Raw genomic sequence first — 21789 nt, forward strand, 5'->3', positions numbered from 1 at the left:
TTTCTCGTTACTTATGGTTGCGTCGCACAATGACCTTGGTGCAGTGTGCTGGTGTGTTACGCTTTAAATTTAGTATTATGGTTTATGGTGGGCAACAAATAAACTCGACCAATTATTATATATTGTCGCATTGCATATGATTTGTCCCTCACGGACGCATGCGTATAGCACATCTATAGGATCCTACCATCTATGTTTCTGACTGTCCTGTAGCCTGAGGGCCTACCGCGAACCACGTTCTACATGTTGCCTTCCTGTCACACTTACGTACGCATTTACAAGTGCGAAAGAGAGGCAACATGTCGAACGTTGTTTGCGGTAGGCCCTCTGTGTCTAATAATTGAAATGATATGACATTTCGTGTACCGATCATAGTATTCATAGTTAATCAGCGTGTTTCTCATTATTTTCCATTTTTTATCACTGTAATTGTTGAATTATAATAATAAGCGAATGATACAGAACGAATTATTTGTGTTTACAGCCAAGCTAAATTTGGACAGCCTAATGGATGTTGATATTTTGCTTGACAATAAAGAATACTTGTATGGTAAATATAATCTTATTATTATTACTGCACATCAAGCATTCCTATATTGTGAAATGTTTTACTTATACTTATTCTGTACTTGACTTTGCAAAAGGTCCTATAGGCTGCCATTTCTCTAATAAATAAATAATCTTATTATTACACGTTTTTCCGGTTTTGTTTCATTTACTATAATAACAATGCGCTTATATTGATTGTTTCATTACATCTTCTCACGCTTTCTATTGTTTTCTGTACTGACTGTATAACAGTTTAATGTGTAGCATTATTACCTACAAACTATCGCAATAAATACCTTAAATACAATATCCGCAACATACGTGGTTTTCTAAGCGTTATTTGCCCTTGAACACTGTTTACACGCATGCATGCACCTGCTGAAATTGTATTTATGAATAGTATATCAGTGAAACCACATTGCCTTATCAATCATTACTATTTTTAATTTTGTGCTTTTGTGATTACTATCTTTTATAAATGCAGTGTTAGTTGTGGATTAACTACATATAGTTAGTTGTGGATTTATTAGAATCGTAATTAACACTTGAAGTGGTTATTATACCCAGGGCCTGATTTACCCACAGGCTAATAAGGCTAAAGCCTAGGGTGCAAGGACCAAGTGGAGACAAGTGGGGGGCGGATATACATAGTCAGCCTAGGGTGGTCAGAATTCTAAGTCAGGCCCTGATTATACCAAGCTATGATTCAGGGCCTCATGTTTAGGCAAGTGAAGTCTTGTATAAGAATCCCTACTAAATTTTATCACATTACTCTGATTTAAACTGTTATAAGACCGGGAATATATTTCCCACAATTATTTAATACTTTATTTCAAATTAATAAGGTTCAATTTTAGCATAATTTCTGCCACATGCGCCATAAAGGGATAATCTAATAGGCACTTCATACAAGCTGATGTCTCTTTCCAACTCCCTATATGAGAAATTAAGGGACTTCCACTTGTTTTACAAGTTACAAAAATTTGAATCTCGAGTATTCATATTTTATAGTTAATAAGTAACACATGCAGTTTTGATCTTGAATTATGATACAAATTTAGTGTGAATCTACTAATGACGGCAAAAACATTATTATTTTGATTTACTTGTCTGATAAGACAGTCTTAACAGATACTGTTTACCAATCTGATAAGACAAAGTTGAATGTGTCTATGGGCTACATGCATGAAAAATATTATACATGTAATGTTTGTTCAATAAACACATTCAACAACACTAAATTAATCTAAATATGTAAAATACATTTTTTTTTCGTAAATATAATTGAGTTTAAAAACATATAACTTTAACATCCTATATTTTTTATGTGAACTGACTGTGGGGAAACAGTGGCTCCAAGTCGCACAGAACCGCGACGAATGGCGCAAATTGAAGGAGGCCTACACCCAAAGGGTAGAAAAAGGCTAAAGAGAGAGAGAGAGAGAGATTTTTTATTGCCCTAATGTACCTATATTGTTTAAACACTTATTATTATTATTATTATTATTATTTGTATCTCCTCGGATTTCTCGGGCCTATAAATCCCGGTCTTTTGATAGGCTTGCGTGGGGATATAGATCCAACACGTAGAGGCCCCTTGGAGAGCTTTAATGTCATGTAGAACGCCTGCTGGAACCCGTTCACAGGTGCAACAATAGACACCCATGAACCGGTTGCAACAGGCATTGGGACTATTGTAGAAAAAGTGAACAGTATACCGGTCTATGGATTGAAGTTTGGGTGGACAATGAGACTGGGCTATTGAAAAGAAGTCCGGACACCTGCCATAACAATGCTAACACACGTTATCGAGGCAGGTGGTGACTTGCCGCTGACTAGATGGGCCCCTGAAACTGCCGTCGTGAAGACGACCAGGAGCAACACCGGTGTGAGCGGCTCAGGGGTGTCGAGAGGTGTGCGCCGCTTTCTACCCAGTGGCTGTTACCACAGCCACTGTGCCAACTCGCGTCTTATGCATCTTTCACTTCCACCCCTGGAGCATATAGCTCTAGCGACTCCTCTCTGGACAGCCAATGAAGGCAAGCCAGAGCTGAGAGTCCTGCGGGTCCCCTTGGGGTCCTGCGGGTCCCCTTGTTATCCTGTTATTATTATTATTATTATTATTTAAGCTTTGTTTGTTCTACAGTCAAGTTTTTTTCTTGTTTTTGTGTTTTTACTTTGGCTTTGTTTTGGGGCTGACTGCAGATCCCAACTGCTGGGTAAAAGCCTCCTCACTTTTTCTCCACTCATCCCTGTCTTGGGCTTTTTGGAGCCAGTCTTTTCCTGCGACGGAGGAGATGTCGTCTATCCATTTCTTTTTGGGCCTTCCTGAGCGCCTCCGTCCTACAGGTCCAGTCCACTTTGTTGCTTCCAGTGTCCATCTTTTGTCCCGATATCTGGATACATGACCTGCCCATTGCCATTTTAGATGAAGAGTTTGTTGAAGAGCGTCTGTAAGTTTGGTCTTTTGATGTATTATTTCGCTTCTAATTTTCTGTATTTTTCTTATATTTAATAGACTTCTCTCCATCGATCTTTGACAGGTCGTTATAGCTTTACGCACTTTATTTGTGTATGTCCAAGTTTGGCTTCCGTAAGTTAGACTTAGCAGGATACAGGTGTCCATAACGATTTTCTTGTGGGCTATGCTGTATTCGCCTTTCAGGATTTCCTTCTGGGACCAAAACTTTTTCCAGGCTGTGTTTATGCGTCTGTCCACTTCTTCCTCGTTGTTAGATGGGCTAAAGGATATGTGTTTTCCCAAGTAAATGTATTCATTAACATAATCAATTTCAGTCCCTGCCACATTTATTGATCTTCTTCGACTGTTGGTCATAGCTTTTGTCTTAGATGTGTTCATGTGCAGTCCTACTTTCTTGCTCTCCTTGTCAAGGGTATTCATCATGTCTTCTAGTTGGGTCGCAGATTCTGCAAAGATTATAATATCATCTGCAAAGCGTAGATGGGTCAGACGTTTATCCAGTATACTAATTCCTTTATTCTTCCACTGCATGTTCTTAAAAACTTCTTCTAGCACTGCTATAAACAATTTCGGCGAGAGTGGATCTCCTTGTCGGACCCCTTTGCCTATAGCTATCTCCTCTCCTTTCCTTTCCATTTTTACTCGGCTTACACTTTGGTTATAGATGTTTATTAGGATGTTTATGTATGTTTTGTTGATTTTACATGTTTTCAGAGCTCGCCAGATAGAGCTATGTGTAATGCTATCGAAGGCTTTCGAGTAGTCTATAAAGGCTATATAAAGGGGGTAGTTATATTCTATGTACTTTGCTATTACTTGATCTAAGGTATGGATATGGTCTTATTAGATTCCTTATATTAATAATGAGTAACAAAATATATGGGGCATTTTCTTTGAAAAGGGACCTTATTGTCGATGGCGCTTACGCCGCACGGCGTCGCGCCGCATTGTATTTATATCGGAGCATCGTTAATAATGGCGTAAGCGCTTTTTATAGAAAATACCACATATACCAACTACCTATATACCTACTTAAACGCATTTTTTACGGCATAAATAACGACGCATAAATTTTGCGCGAGGCCATTGAGATTAAGAAATATCCAAACTTTTATAGGGAAGATGGCTATTCTCTACCACCAGCTTTGGATCCCGTAGTCCATCTGATAAAGGAACAAGCGAGACATAGACTGTGAGACCTTTGTGTTGGATGATGTTATACATTCTGTGTATAATATGTTTTGAAAGATGTGTCCCGCCGAGTTTCTTGCTGGTTCCATATTGAAATACCCTCCTACAATTTAGGAGGGAATTAAATCTTCTCGGGTCAGAGGTGTAGGGTTAGAGCTAGCGTAGCATTGTCGCGTGTATCTTTACTTGAAAATAGTTGTATTGTTATGAACCGATTTTGCGTGTACAACCAGCCTTAAAGTTTATCATGATTCATTATTTTTCTATGTGGGTATTTTTGCATCTTGTAGTTTTTCTTCAGTCACCGGTTGACCACGAACCCTGTACAGGGTTCGAAACGTTGGGATGTAGTATAAATTCGATATACGCGATAAAATCTGTTTTTATAGTTTTATTTAATTGTATCATTATTTGATACACCAAAATAAATTGGCTTATTTGAACAACTTTGGGAACAAATCAAATTATTTTATTAAATATTTTGATTTGTGTTTTTTAAGTAGTCACGCTACTATAAACTGTAAATTATTATTGGCTTTATTGTTTACACAATCTAACTAGACATTTTAAATTTCAGGTGATGATTTTCTTGAGCAGTTAACAAAAGACTACCAATGGTCTTCAGTGTTAGATGCAACTAATGCGTCTCCGAGTGAGATTTTAGCAGATGCTGCGTCATTCCTTATACCGCCAGTTTCACCAATACAGAGCATCAAATCGTCTTCCAACGATAGTAGCAATTCAGACTCGAGCAGTGATGATGACTCCAAAAAGTATGTATATTTTAGTAAAGGAAACTACTGCTTTTGATTCCAGTGAGATGGCTTTTTGCTGCTCACCATAGAAAATTTTAACAAGTCAAATGAAATGCTATTTTATATGTTTTACTAAAGGTTGATATTCCATTGAAACAGATTGTACATTGTAATGCATATTGGGCGGCAATGTCTTATAAGCTGGCATCGTACACTGCGAGCGAAATCCATTGAAATGACGTACTATGACTTGACAACAACCCTAGTACTTCAATGGATTTCGCTCGCAGTTTACGATGCCTGCTTATAAGGCAGGTGTAAGGCATCTCCGGCACAGTATGAATGTCCCACTTTTATTTTCAATCTTTGCCTGCCATGCCATTGCCATGCAAAATTGTACTTAGTTAATAGTGAAGGAAATATGGTTGAATTTCTTTTATTTTTTTCTAATCAAATGAAATGAAAGTATTGCAACTCTGTTCCAATTTAATTGAAAATGGTTTAAACATATGGGTAGGAACATGTGCCTTACGAGGTGAGAGCAGTTGTCCCCATATATAATTATTCTGTAAAAAAAAATGGAATTGAGCAAATTACTCGCGAGTTTAACACTTTAACCACATGTTAATTAACCACATCCCATATATATATATTTTTTTTTATTTGGAATTTCAGCAGCTCTAATACCCCCAGAGATTCCTCCGTGTCACCATTTGATTGGATCTCCAGTTTTGAAGATGAACCTGCAAATAATTTGAATTTAGAAGATATAGAACAGTTCCTACAGAAATGTGGTATGCTTAAATTTTTGTCATATTAATTAAAAACCGATCAAGTGCGAGTTGGACTCGCTCACGAAGGGTTCCGTACCATTTCGCAAAAAACGGCAAAAAATCACGTTTGTTGTATGGTAGCCCCACTTAAATATTTATTTTATTCTGTGTTTAGTATTTGTTGTTATAGCGGCAACAGAAATACATCATCTGTGAAAATTTCAACTGTCTAGCTATCACGACGTGACGTTGCGATCCCGAAAAAAGTACGTTCAAGTTCGATGTGTAGGCAATATCCAGTATGGTTTAGTGCAGATATCATCAAGTATTTAAAACACAAAGCAAATCTGCATAAGGAATGGAAAAAAGTAAAGACATCTCTGTCTATAACTGTTATTCTACCTTACGTGCGAATATAAAGGGCAGAATTTCTTGCACTTATGATGACTATGTTAGTGGGCTAGAAGCAAGGATAAATGGCAATCCTCGTGCATTTTGGCAGCATGTAGGCTCCTGTGGTGTTTAGATTTGCATCCGTCAATCTAATCACTCTTGGGTATTAACCCAAATTAATTATATTATAAAGTGTGTTAAGAAAGTCTTCAACCAGTATGTGTTGCCAGTGATGACGTACGGCACAGAAACGTGGTCGTTCATAATGGGACTCATAAGAAGTCACTCAAAGAGCAATGGAGTGGCAAATGCTCGGTGTTTCCCTTCGTGGATGAATCAGAAATGAGGAGATCCTCAGAGAACTAAAGTTGTCGACATAGCTTAGAGAAGTGGTAGTGGGCGGGCCAGATTGCTCGCAGAACCGATGGCCGATGGGGCAGAAAGGTTTTCGAGTGGCGACCACGTACCGGAAGACGGAGGGGAGGGGGAGGGGGAGGTCCCAGACTAGATAGGCCGACGATGAGGTTAAAGTCGCGGGAAACCGTTGGTTGAGGACAGCGTATGACCGTTCGTTGTGGAGATCCTTGGGGGAGGCGTTTGTACAGCAGTCGACGTCTTACAGCTGAGATAATGATGATGATGAAAAGTAACATAAATATTATTGTGTCTCCTGTAACCCTTCTTATCCGCATACATGAGCTTTAAGTTCTGCCCCACAATGCATAACAACCGTTTGTAACAATAGAAAACCCATTCAATTACCTAGTGCTTTAGTGCTAAATAAAATGTCACATTATGCACTTCTATTCACTAAAAAGCACACTCCCTCTAGTCATTCACTAGGTATTAATTTACATTAGTATCAAATAAACTTTTAAATTAAAAGAATACCTCTCCCTAAGTCGTGTAAAAAAGGAAGGAATGGAAAAATTTGCACGCTTCTGGTAAGGTTTACTAGCTCAGTTGGTTTAGAGCGATTGGGCCGGTTTTGTAAAAGGTCGCAAGTTCTAGTCTTGTCTGAAGTCGTGAATTTTTCCATATTTCCTTTATTAAGTATGTAATTCAATTTGTAGTTTCGCTAACAGACGTATCTGCTTGATACGATTGCTGCTGCTGATTGAATCTTATCGTTTTCTCACGTCTAACAGATTCGTCCAACGCCGTTCCGTCGTTGACTGTGCAGCCGCCAAATGTCAGGCCGCCGGAAAATACTCAGGTGCGGCTGCACCACCGGCCGGTGGTCGCCATCGAGAATGGAGTCATCAAAATAGAGGTGAATGACCGTTTGCTAGAGGTATGTGCTTTCTCAATTAAAAGGGGTAAACTGATAAGGCGAAGTTGGGTCCCCAACTTGGTTGCCGAAGATAAGTTGCGTCTCTAAGTAGCGCCCGTTGTCAGATAGCGACTGATAATAGCTGCGTCAAGTGAGTCAAGTCGCCTGCGACCATAACACGCTTGCATGTGTACATACACACCCACACGGCTTATTCCGGCGCCAAAGAGCGGTATGTGCGTAAGAGTACGAGTATGTTGCCGCAAACCGATCTGTCGCTCTAACGTAGTGGCCAATGTAATAGCAGTTTGTTTATACTATACTAGAGCAACTTGAGTGAATAAACATATTAGATTATTTTAAACCGGGTCACTCACCACCACCAACTAACTGACTGACTGACTGACTGGGGTGGTCGGGGGACCAGTGAAGACGTGTCGTGTCTCCGTGAAGACGGTCCTCGTAAATTGGACCGAAACATGTCGAGCTATTCGACTTAATACTACGTGAGTGACCCGGTTTAAAATAATCTAATATGTTTGAGTCTCACGGGAGTTTTATAGTTAAAATTGAGTGAATAATTTGAAAATGGGTTATATACCTACAGTCATGGCTTGCCGTAGGCGGCACAAGCAAACCAAGTAGTCGGTTTTCTGGATGAGATAGGTGTATGGCTACGATTGAAAATAATAGGCAAGATACTAAATTGAAACAATTGTACACAAGTGTATTATTATTCGTTTTTCAGTTTTATAAAAATTGCTGCTGGGAAGTAGCCGGTTTTCATGGTTATTTTATATTTACTTACTTCCAATATTATTTGAATAAAGTTGACAGTTAATTTTGAACTAACTTTAGGCAATGCAGAAGAGCAATAAAACAGTGCAAATATGATAAATTTAAAGTTATGGTTTTTCTTTATTTTAAAATTCTCATTGACTGCTATTATCTTGATGTTATTTATTTTCTACTCAAAGTCACGAGCTCTTTCAATCCTGATAGGAGAGAAAAAGTGTCCTATAAAGTTTATTGCCATTTCGTTACCATTGTTCATTGTATGACGGCAACGGAATGGAAAGATCGAAACTGTATGGAAATTTTGGCACACTTTTTTCTCCTATTAGAATCGAAGGAGCTCGTAGTTCTGAGTAAAAATAAAATAAAAATCGCGAATTTAAAAATGTGTAGTGTGCTACTTTTAATAAAATGGCTCCTATATCGCTTACGACCCAATACCTACTGGTATTGGTACCCAGCGAATGTTAACATTACCCTTGTTATCTTATCAACATAACTGTGATTGTTATCCAGAATATTAAAAAACTTTCCGGTGTAATTATTAGTTAACACTATGTTAAAATTTGTACGAGTATAAGCTATAGGTATTATGTATAAACATTGAATTATTGTTTCAGGGAATCAAATATGAAAGTACAACCATAAATCAAAACTTCACGAAAACCCAACAACTGAATAAGAATGCTTGTAAAGGTATGTAGCTATATAGCTGTGTGAAACGTTTATTTTGGCAATGTCAGAATGTCAGCAAAAGTTAAAGTTTTAAAGATTCGTACTTATAGGTGGTGCAAGCACGAACTGCTCGCCTTTTCGAGCTGGTCAAAGGCGCCTAGCCTTTCAAAGATTGTATATACATGAGAATTTGTTGCGGGTACCGCCGTGACAGGGTACAAAGGGAAGGGCGCTAGCCGCGTAAGCTGGAAACGCTGGTTCGATCCCGGCCTCGACAACTGGAGGGCTTGGTCACTTTTTATTTAGTATATGAAATGATGATACCATAAATGAATGCAGCACCCCCGATTTATACGAAAACGTAACCAAACCCGGCCTAACAGCTTCACTGATGTAGATAATCAAGATAAAAATGAGAGCCCTAAATAAACCTTAAAGGGCGGATATCTCAAAAACTATACAAGATATCAAAAAACTTGACCTAATAAAACTTGTAACAAATTAAATCACTTTTCATTTTGTATAAGTGGCCATGTCGCTCAGACACATAGCTTACGAGATATAATCGAAAAACCGAATAATAGAACCTTCAAACCCCCCTCCCCCCCAGCACCAGGGTTACGGTCGGGGACTTTTGATATGTTTATCTCCTAACTAGTCCAAACAAAGCTACGAAGTAAAAAAATGTGTTCCTAGCACTTCCCTCTATACCTTCTTATTGCTTGGCCTAGTAAAAGTCGCTCAGTATAATCCCAAAACCTCCCTGGCAACGGGAATGCACTTATTTTTTAGCCACCGTGTATTATTTTGTATAAAAAAATAAGTTTAATGTTCTCTGAAATAATTATTATCGTGGTATACAAATAATCTTTATTTCTTTTTCTAGTCAATGGACGGCTACCAAACACACCAAATTATTTCAAAGTAGTCAATGAGCACAGCTTACCCATAGTCAAAGACCAAGCTGTGAACAAACAAATTAAGCTGGTAGTCGATCAGAAGATAGTGCCCAGTTTGCTACTGGATCAAGCTAACATTCCGGAAAGCACGAAGGGTTGCAAGATCGCCATATCTCCTTTACCTCATAAAGTCAACTACCAAACAAAGGTACGTCAAATTTTAAGTTTAGTGACGCACCGTGCAACAAGCGAAGGGGTGCAAGCAGGACTAGCATAATTGTGATTAATGATTGTTACATTTCAGGTGTCGCCGTCTCGTAACAATATAGTATTGTTGCCCGCGTGCCCGAACACCAGTCCAAATGGAGCAGTACACAAACCAATTGCTATAGACGATAATTCCCTGAGCTCTGTAGACTTATCAAATTTAAGTGAAGAAGAAATGAAAGCGATGAAGAAACAGCAAAGGATGATTAAGAATCGGTAAGTATTATATAATTTGGCATTGGGGTATCAAGCTAACTTGCACCTTATGCCAATGCTAATTGATGCATTTAGGTTTCTATAGCAATAGTGAATCATACGTTTCTATAAGAAGCAAACACTTTATTTTTTTTTACTTACAATTTGTCCTCTAATTTGTTTGTTAACAAAAAAAAACACTAATATAGTAAAAAGATAAAGAGGACTCTTAGAATAAACATTCACGAGTAATGAAGTGGAGGAGGTGGGCGCGAGGAATAATAGCTCCGATAGAAATTCAACCTAATATTACTTCGATTTCTCTCATCTGTGGCGATTGTTCACTTAACTTTGACGTAGAGTCTTCGTATACACTTCACACACACACACACACACACACACACACTTCGTCGATATTCACAGTTAAGCATTTACTTGCTGTCGCTACGTGGTCGCTACATATGAATTTAGATTTCGCGGTGAACTTCCCGGTTCTCACGACATCTAATTTTGAAGCACGCCTAACCGCTATTTTTTCTAATATTACAGTGAATCTGCGTGCCAGTCCCGTCAGAAGAAGAAAGACTACGTACTTTCCCTCCAGCACCAATTGATGGAAGCTCATAACGAGATCGCACAGCTGAGACGCGAGAACACCGAGCTCCGGAGCCAGCTAGCTCTCTGCCCTCCGAGGGGCCGCAAGGTACTCATACTATAGTGTCATCCACACGGGCACAGTGACTCCTGCAACTGATGGAAGCTCATAACGAGATCGCACAGCTGAGACGCGAGAACACCGAGCTCCGGAGCCAGCTAGCTCTCTGCCCTCCGAGGGGCCGCAAGGTACTCATACTATAGTGTCATCCACACGGGCACAGTGACTCCTGCAACTGATGGAAGCTCATAACGAGATCTCACAGCTGAGACGCGAGAACACCGAGCTCCGGAGCCAGCTAGCTCTCTGCCCTCCGAGGGGCCGCAAGGTACTCATACTATAGTGTCATCCACACGGGCACAGTGACTCCTGCAACTGATGGGAGCTCATAACGAGATCGCACAGCTGAGACGCGAGAACACCGAGCTCCGGAGCCAGCTAGCTCTCTGCCCTCCGTCGTGCGAAGCGTAAGTGCGAGTCGGACTTGCGCACGAAGGGTTCCGTACCATTACGCAAAAAAACGGCCAAGTGCGAATCGGACTCGAGTTCCAAGGGTTCCGTACATTACACAATTTAAACAATGTATTTTTTATGTGAAACGTGAGTGAAATGCACGTGAAATGTCTTTAAAAACCCCGTAGGGGTCGGATCAAAAACTAAGTAATTAAGTTCGACTTACGCTTGACTGCACATTTCTAATAGGTTTTCCTGATCTTTTTTGGGTCTTTTTTTCAAAATTTTAGACCCAGTAGTTTCGGAGATAAAGAGAGGGGGGGGGGGGTGGTCATTGCTTGCCTATTTTCTTGAATAACTTCTAAACTGTTTATTCTAAAATCATAAAAAATATATATTTGAGATTCTCACAATGAGCTCTTTCATTTCATAAGTTATTCATGTAGAAACATCGTACAATAAATCAAATCTAATGTATTAAATTAAACTTTATTTATCTATACATCGCGTTGCTTGACGCAAGACTCTGGGGAAAGGTCATATCATCACTGACTGTGAAGATTGATCATAGTTACTTTACCCACTTAAATGTTTATTTTATTCTGTTTTTAGCGGCAACAAAAATACATCATCTGTGAAGATTTCAACTGTCTAGCTATCACGGTTCATGAGATACAGCCTGGTGACAGACAGACAGACGGACAGTGGAGTCTAAGTATTTTTTTTCCTTTGGGTACGGAACCCTAATAATTAGTAGTATACTCTCACTGTTCGCAAAAACTCGCATTTTGTCAATAGGAATCAATTCAGTTTTTCAACCTCTCATATGAGTCATATGTGAATAACTTTGATTAGTGCAGATATTGAATCTTTATTAATTTAAATTAGTCCCATACCTACGATACACTGATCCACGATCTGATATGAAAACATAGGCCAAGCAATAAGAAGGTATAACGGGAAATGCTTGGATCACAAGTTTTGACTCCGTAACTTTGTTTGGACTAGTTAGGAGGTGATCATATCAAAAGTCCCCGGCCGTAGCCTTTGAAGTGGCCATGTCGCTAAGATGCATAATAGTTTCCAAGATATAAAACTTTTTTTGAGCATTCATTTCCTTTCCTAACAGAAACCTTGGGTCATGAAATTATGACAAAACTTCAGTTCATATAGCTTTTTACAGATTTTCATAGACATGTGCCGGGGTTATCTAATTTAGAGTTGAACTTAATTCTTGTCCTGACAATGTAACCGGTCTTGCACTTGTTTTTAGATATAACTAAGTCAAAATACATTCAAGATCCGCATTCATTCGCACGCAAAATCACGGCACAGGCCGGGCACGACTCCCGACTTGCTTTACAAGTTAGATTATCGATGTCACCTCTCATTCTCTCACGGACTTGTCACCAGCGACAAATTCAAACGATATTTTAACAGTATATCTTTATCATCACAGATCCCGCGTTTGGACGGGAGGGTGTTGATACCCAAGAAGAACATCGCCCTGTTGTGCGCAATGGTGTTCATGGTGTCGCTCAATTTCAACATTTTAGGGTGAGTAGATTTGGTATATTCCTTATTTCGTTTAGACTGGGTATGTTTACAGGTTTAAGTTTCACTATATGTATTTTTTTTTCTGTCTCTTCTAAGTATTTTTCTTTTTTGTTTGATTATATTTTTTACCTGCCGTGATCGCTTCACCAGATGATCTCATCTGAAGACCAGCGCTGGGAGTCGATAACATTATGCCGAGATGAGACCATCTCGTTGCACTTTCTCCTTCCTGTGTTTGGGCTTACGAAAAATTATCTATTTAAATTTAGATATGGATTTTGTAGATTTGGTTTACTTCCTTAACACAAATAGAATAAAGTCGATACTTCGTGCACGCCGAATGAAGATGATGATGATGAATGTGGAGGGAGGTACTACGGTACCAGTAAAGGAAAACCGAGGAAAAGGTGGATGGACTGTGTGAGAGATGATATGGAACGAATGCAAGTGAATGATGAGATGACGGGGGACAGAGAGGTATGGAAGAAAAAGACACGAAATGAAATGAAATGAAATGAAAAAAAGCATATTTCATTTCATTTTTCACATGCTGCGCCGACCCCAAGTGTATGGGACAAGGGAAAGCGAATGATGATGATGCCTTTGAACACGCCGACGAATTCTGTAAGTCCGACATCCAATACATAAATAAAAAATCATGTATCAACACTAAGTAAAGGTAACCAAAATGTAAATAGGTTTAATTTCTCGGCAATAATTGCCATTTGATGCTATTTTACTCCTATTTTCGACTCACTAATGCTAAATGTTTGGTTTCAGGTGGGGTTCTAAACCTCTGGTGGGGCCTACTGGCACTCACGTCGGCACCAGACACTTATTGTGGTCAGAGGGTATCAAAGAAGTCCCCGAGCCAAGTAAGGTCGATAAAGGTAAGTGTGGCAAACGGGTGTGACTGCCCTTTATATTGGGGCCTATTTATACGTTCATTAGTGTTTAGTTCATGCGTTTAGTGGCAAATGTATGATTTCTCAATCAACACTAATCATTGTACTGTAAAACTTTGTACGTGCCGATTTTATAAACACTCCCTTCGGTCGTGTTTTAATGTATCGCCACTCGTTGCGAATTTCCTACATTTCGTACTTGTATCATAATGTACTATAATCCCACCAAACAGATTATATAAGAACAACTTTAAACTTTACACCAAACGGGTGCAACGTTTAAGAAAGAACTGTTCCCGACGCTACACGGCTCCCTATGTTTTGTGTACTGAATAGTCAGTTACCGAACAACATACGGGGCAGTAAAGTCTTTTACTTGGTTCTGGTCTACAATCATCCAGTAACACATTACAGATGTAGTTCATAATTGATTTCCATCGTATTTGCTCGGAAACGTTCGTATTGTCACGCTACTTCAGTCAACTTCAGTACTTTATATACCGAGACTGGCTGAAATAGCAAGACACGTTCGTACGTTTCCGTGAAAATACGATGGAAAACAATTATGCACTAGTACACACTTTAATTTCAATCAACATTTCAGAATTTCAAGACGCCTCAAACCAGAGCGCCTACAGCCCTGACTGTCAGAACGTAACAGTGAAAGACACGGGGCACATCAATCAGAATGAGAGCATTAGACTCGCAGGCGAGCTGAAGCGGTGGATCGGACGCGGCACGACGCTTAACTGGACGAACAATGAAGACAAAACGAAGAGAAGGACTAGTCGGTACTTCGCTGATAATAAAGTTACTGGTAAGTTCTAATGACACACCGTGAAAACTTGACGCAAGACATGGGACATCAATCAGAACGAGAGCATAAGGTTGGCGAGCACGCTGAAGAGGTGGGTCGGACGCGGTAAGACCCTCAACTGGACGAACAACGGTACTTTCCCGTTAATAAAATCAATGGTGAGTTTTAAATATGTAAGACAAATGGCACATTAATTGGAACGAGAGCATCAGGTTTGCGGCTCGGCAAAACCCTCAACTGAACCAACAATGATCCGAAGGAGAGGCCTAGTAGTAGTAGTGTAGTATAATAAAATCAATGGGGTGAGTTCTGCACATACACTTTTAATTACATGGGACGCATCAATCTCGGGTGAGCTGAAGCGTTGGATTGGACGCGGCAAGACTCACATCACATGTATGTACAGTCCCCATCAGATATATCGGAGCGGCCGAGGTGCTCACAAATATCGTATTTGTGAGAACATTTAATTGACGTAATTACTATAACCGAAATAGAGTGTCTGTCTCGAAATTGAATCAATCTTTAAATAAGTAGTAACTAAGTAATTCAAAATGTTTACATATATTATTTTCAGGTCTCTTCGGGTCATACAAGCTTTACAACAAGCTGAACCTAGACGGTAATTTCTACGATAAGCCGCGCCTCCGCCGCATGAGGCGGGGAAAGGAGCTGGAGTTCGGAACAGCTATGGTGGACTACGAAACTCTTTACCCAAAGGTGAATTTCTTTTAGACACGTTTGTAATATGCGGCCAACGGTCGATTAAATCAGTCTTTGTTTAATTAGATGATTATCCTTCACTCCCATTGTAACGTTAAAGGCCAAATCACATCGGCTGCGTGTGTGTCGATGTGTGCGTGCGCTAAGATGTGTGCGCTCACATGACACGCATGCGGTGTGCCGTCTCACATAAGTATCTGTATTTTACAACGCACACGTGCACGTACATGTCTGCGCACGTGCATCCGGTGTGCATGGGCCTTTTAACCTCTAATTTTTAGGGTGCGTACCCAAAGGGTAAAAACGGGACCCTATTACTAAGACTTCGCTGTCTGTCTGTCTGTCCGTCTGTCATCAGGCTGTATCTCATGTCATGAACCGTGATTGCAAGACAGTTGAAATTTTCACAGATGATGTATTTCTGTTGCCGCTATAACAACAAATACTAAAAACAGAATAAAATAAATATTTAAATGGGGCTCCCATACACCAAATTTCGGAACCCTTCGTGCGCGAGTCCGACTCGCACTTGGCCGAATTTTCATATCTTGTGACGTTGAGAGGCCGAGGTAAATTTTCTGCCGATACGATATCGCGACGGTGGAGGTTGACGGTTAACCCAATTAACCAAGTGGTTTTCTTTCTTGTCATAATTTGTTTTGTTTAAAAAAAATTTGGCCGCTTACTCTGAAAACAGTTATGACACCATCGACTTACACTGTTCAATAATTAATAATGCGGAACATAGTAGGTATCAGAATATGAATAACATATTTCTAATCTCGTTCAAAGGTGAAACCTGACTACGAATACGGTGACTTCGGCGAGTGGAACGCATTGCTCCGCGCGCTACACCGCCGCGATGATACGTTCTACGTGGTCGGCGTGGGCAAGGGAGAGCACCTGCTGTTGCCCGCCGTCTCGCACAACGTCACCACGCCGCCCAAGATGGCGCTCATACTGCCCGCTAAGACCGGGAACGGTGAGTCCACATTAGTGTAGAGCCACCAGCTGTTGTACTATGTACTAGCAAGGAGATCGTCTGCTGTTGCCGACAGTGGCGTGTGAAAATTCACTTCGGCATATTATTAGGAGAGACGCTGACAAGTTGCGAAGTTCGATAAAATCATATCAAACATCCAAATTGTAATTCCTGTATATCCTAAACATTAATGACTAAATACTTCATTCACGTTTTCCAGATTCCACAATGACTGACCACGTAACATTAATGCAGATCGATTGCTCCGTGGTCAACACTACCCTCGTCCAACTTAAGTCCGAAGCCTTACCCAAGAGCATAAGAGCGAAGAACGACCAGGTAAAACCCGCTGTCTACCCCTCCAAGCCTGACAAGAAACTTTTATACAACAAGAGAATGCCGGATAATGTCGATATACTCCATAACATAAGCAATAATGTATCCAACTTCCCAGTAAACCAGAACCTTGATAAAAACTCAGATTTAAGCAAGGACGATTTCTTCGCCCAATATTTATTATCAAAATACGAAGAAACTAAAGGTGATACAAAACAGGTCAATAGTAGTAAAACAGACAAAGTTGAAACACAGAAGAGGGGTGCCGTCTGATATTTTTTTTAATTAAGGATCAGAGGGACAACACGGTTGTTATTGTTAATGTGCGATTATAATGCTTTTTTATCATATATGCGTTACTATATGGTGTAAAATTCGCATTTGGGATAACTATTAAAGAGTTTCGGTTTTAGACATACTTTTTTCTCGGAGTGCATTTTCATTTGATTTGCAATAAGGAAATCATCGCATTTATTCGTGATAAACTATAACATACAAAAGTATAAAAACAACAAAGAAATATAAAAATAAATAGTTTACCATGAAATAAGGCTGTAAAGCTTATAGTTCTGTTCACAAATAATCCAAATCCACGGTACTTATTAAATTTGGTTTTGTACATTTAGTAGGTAGTATCGCACTTTACATAAAAAACGTTTTAATAAGGCTATATAATTCTACCGGGGATACCTTCCTTTCTTTGTTATTAATAGTTATATTGATTTTTTAATATAATATATACTGCTATTAGCATGTTGTGATTGTAGCAATACCTGTTTTTTAGTCTTAAAAATAATTATGTTATTTACGATTGACTAGTATTTTATATTGTCTTCGGTTACCGCGATAGTTACTCATGAAATAAAACTATGAAAACGGATTATATCGCGTATATTGAATTTATAATTCATCCCGACGTTTCGAACTCTTTACAGCGTTCGTGGTCAACGGGTGACTGAGGAAAAATTACAAAATGCAAAAATACCCACATACTAAAATAATGAACAATCATAGACTACAAACTTTAAGGCTGGTTGTACATGCAAAATCGGTTCATAAGGCTAGTTATACACTATAATTATTTTCAAGTAAAGATATATATTATATACGCGATAAAAAAAAAAAAAAAAAAAAAAAAAAATATCGCGTATATAATATATATCTTTACTTGAAAATAATTATAGTGTATAACTAGCCTTATGAACCGATTTTGCATGTACAACCAGCCTTAAAGTTTGTAGTCTATGATTGTTCATTATTTTAGTATGTGGGTATTTTTGCATTTTGTAATTTTTCCTCAGTCACCCGTTGACCACGAACGCTGTAAAGAGTTCGAAACGTCGGGATGAATTATAAATTCAATATACGCGATATAATCCGTTTTCATAGTATTTTATACCTACGGGCACTAATCTTAATATTATACGATGGATTGAAATACTTTCATGGGTGTATCGTATTGGGTTTTTATGTATGTAATTACGTATAGAATTATGATTACTATCAGTTTAACACAGGCGTAAAAATAATTTGATTATTGATTTTAACGGAATTAACCGACTGGAATATTCACCTTATTTGCGGTTTAGATGGGGATACATTTTCTATTTGGAATGATACTGTACAAGTCTTACAAACCTAGTTCTTAGGGAAATCGACAAAGATTACAAATTGTAACATTTTAGGGTTAATTTGACCATGTACATATATTGTTTAAATGCATATATAGCATATATATAAATATATTATAAATATTATTAAATTTATGAAAAAGAGGATTTCAGCTATGGCAATATCATGAAAGATGTTATGAGGTATAGTTTATCGAGAAAATTAACTCGTTCCAACCTCTGTTCCTTGTTGTATTGCAAATCGCAAACCAGAGGCAAAAAAAACTGCAGAGCAAAGATATTTAGAACATCCTTGGCGTGTGCAGTTTGCGCGCTAATTACGAGTACACACTTTCATGTCATAGAGTACATAAGTCGGTTAACATTAAATGGCTGAACCTTTTTTATATGGTGTCGCCAGTTTGCGGTTTTTGGTACAATAATGAATAGACTTACGAAAAGAATTTACTTTAGAACCGACTAGGTTAAAACTTACTTTTTTATGTAACATACTTTAAAGCACTCTCTTTATATGCTAGTTTGCTAGATTTATTGATTCCACAACCTTGTAGAATATATTGCCGATCTCAGTATAGTTGTCCATTACTATGTTTTATGTGTATAAGTTTTTATGTACTAATACTAATGCCAAATGGCAGTGCGCTAACATTTTGAAGCCGTACAGGCACACGTCTCGCAAGCGGTGTGCCGTCCCTTATAAGAATTTGTATATTACAACGCGTACCTGCAAGTGCATGTGTACGCACACGCATCCGGTGTGCACAGACCTTTATAGTTGTGTCGCCACACTGTCACTGGTAGCCAAGTCGGTGCAAAGATAGCTTAAAAAGTGTACGTTATAATATTTTACCCTTTGATAATTGTTTAAATGCAATAATGTAATAGACACTCCAACGTCGATGGCACAACACTACTAAGCGTTATTGGCTCTATTGGGCTTGAATAATTCTGGTTAACTAAAGAAAGAGGCAAGCACATATCTTAAGGTAATCTTCGGCGCCTGATTATATGGTGCAAAAACAGTGTTAGCCAGCTTGAAACAACTGAATGTCTAACTCAATCAAGCAGTTATAACTCCGGCACGATCATACAAATTATTTAAACTCTAATTATTCTTGTTTAATCAACTATAACTTTTGCATATTTTTTTGTTATTTGGTTTTTATTTTTTACATTTGAGTAATTCACCATAATTCATAGAAAATTACAATTAGGTACTAAAAATACAGTTAATTTTAAGTTTTGTTCACTTCGTGTTTGCAACTTTGCAGAGTATGCACTTTGTTGTAAATTTTAATTTTTAATGCGGTTTTCATTTATATGTATAATCTATGGTATAATCGTGGTGTACTTAGCTAATGCTTGTACTCATTACCTATGTTTCACATATTGCATTTATTTTAACATAGTATTTTTTGTGCACAAACTTTATTTATTGTTATAAACTTTAACTTTATATACGTTACCAAAATATTCTTATACTTTTATTCATAATAATATAATATTTCCAATGTGTTTTATAACACCAGCATTGGGCAATAATTGTCTGTATGGAATTGGAAAAGTTATGTAATTGTTCGAGCCGATATAGAGTATGTTTACTTTGTTGTTCAAATTACTTCAAAGATGTCGCTGTTCCCAAGGCAAACTATATAACAGTAGTACCTATACATCCCTAGACGATGTCATATTTCGGAATAAACGATTGGTAACGTAGCAACGTGAATCTTTGTAAACAGTAATTAAAGATAGTAATTAACATCTTTAATTACAACAGAAAGAGATTACCTACCCCGTAAACTCAGGTACTTAGTTAAATACAACTATCATATGGTTCCATTATTAATGTTGTAATTCATTTTTATAACAAGTTACCTGACGATGTGACGATGCTTTAAGATTACTCAACACTCAACATAATTTGAAAAAATATTTATTTATAAGTTACTGAAACTTGAATTTGGACCATAGTTGTAAGTTGTGGACTAAAGTTACCGTTTACGGTACCGCAAGTTTGTAGATTGGTTATTATGTAAATATTGTATTGTCCACAACGAGAGTGAAATAAAGATATACTTATAATAAAATACCCAAGTTGTTTAACTATTTGCGCTTACTTTGCTATTTAACGTAATTTGCGCTTTTACTGGCTCCATTTATTTGCTCTTCGTTTAAGCAACTTACTCACACTATGACGCCTGCCGCGTGTACAGACGTGCCGTTCACACATAGAAACGCAAGTGATTTTTGATGTATAGCGTGTCCGCCCTGAGGCACTGATTGACTAGCACGTTATCTTTAATATAGTTGGTCAAGCAAATCTTGTCAGTAGAAAAAGGCGCGAAATTCAAATTTTCTATGGGACAATATCCCTTCGCGCCTACATTTTTTAAATTTGCCGCCTTTTCTACTGACAAGATTTGCTTGACCAACTGTATTTTATAATTCAAAAGAGATGTGTCAACTCTGTTGCCAACCCGGTTCAAACCGAGTTAAGCCCAACTCGAGCCGACCCGGTTTGTTAGTTCGCCAACTCGATTTTAACGAGCAGACGGAACGCAGCTTATGCAAACGGTCCAACATACAGATCGATCCCTCTCGAAATTCCCGACAGCGGGCCGGGCCAACGAAACCAAACTGACTTCAACTGAAAGCGCGCGACTCGCGCGAGCGAGTTAGCCCGGAGCGGGCAGACCGAAAGAGAAGCCGAATAAACCCGATTTTTCCCGAACGTGGTGTGCGAGCGACGCGACGACGTAAGTTACTGACCAAGACTGAATTCCAAAAGGTCCTATATCGAGTACCTGCTATTGCAATTTTAACTCTATTCTTCAAGCGGTAAAGTTGTTATCTGTATAGAATCTTTTATTATTATTGCATTTTATTTTGCACAATTAATTAGCGGTTTGGTTTAACAATGCCATTCATCGGCAGGCAGGTAATCTCTCAAGTGGATCCCAACATTTTAAAACCATACGACTATTATACAAAATGAATGCATTGATTAAATCTATACCTATTCATGAAATTAAAATTCATTTTAATGGTTCGCGCCTACTTTTTTAATTTGCCGCTTTTGACCCTACTGACCATGGAGACTATATAAAGGAGCCAAATCTCTATGTATGAAAAGTGTCCATCAAAAAACAGTAATTAGGCGGCGCCACCATACACCGAAATACTACCAAAAACAACCCACGTAATTTGATCGGATTATTTGTTGCCTTATATGGTTCATGTTATACTCATGTCCCAGAGCCTAACTAGCGCCACCGGAGAGATTAGGAACTATTATTTAAAGCTGGAAAGCGGTCACTTTTGCAACAATTCTGCCATAAGAGATTAGCATCCTTTCTTTACCATCCATACTACTGACGGAAATGGCTTGACAGGCTTATATGTAGTATAGATAGCTATCTATGGTTATATGGATGGTATAGAAAGGATGCCAATCTCTTATGGCAGAATTGTTGCAAAAGTGAC

At 38.6% G+C, this 21789-nt stretch overlaps 1 protein-coding gene across 1 annotated transcript; it reads left to right on the forward strand.

The window, feature by feature from the left end:
- Nucleotides 1–399: 399 nt before the first annotated feature.
- Nucleotides 400–17678, forward strand: LOC134755233 (cyclic AMP-dependent transcription factor ATF-6 alpha). Its single transcript, XM_063691755.1, has 14 exons — nucleotides 400–550; nucleotides 4800–4995; nucleotides 5653–5771; nucleotides 7292–7416; nucleotides 8832–8907; nucleotides 9773–9993; nucleotides 10090–10268; nucleotides 10797–10950; nucleotides 12815–12912; nucleotides 13693–13802; nucleotides 14422–14634; nucleotides 15212–15354; nucleotides 16150–16339; nucleotides 16560–17678. The coding sequence occupies exons 1-14, from the start codon at nucleotides 454–456 to the stop codon at nucleotides 16946–16948; spliced, it is 2310 nt and encodes a 769-aa protein (XP_063547825.1). The 5' UTR covers nucleotides 400–453; the 3' UTR covers nucleotides 16949–17678.
- Nucleotides 17679–21789: the final 4111 nt, after the last annotated feature.

Source organism: Cydia strobilella, chromosome Z, assembly GCF_947568885.1.
Source record: "Cydia strobilella chromosome Z, ilCydStro3.1, whole genome shotgun sequence".
NCBI classification, from domain to species: domain Eukaryota; kingdom Metazoa; phylum Arthropoda; class Insecta; order Lepidoptera; family Tortricidae; genus Cydia; species Cydia strobilella.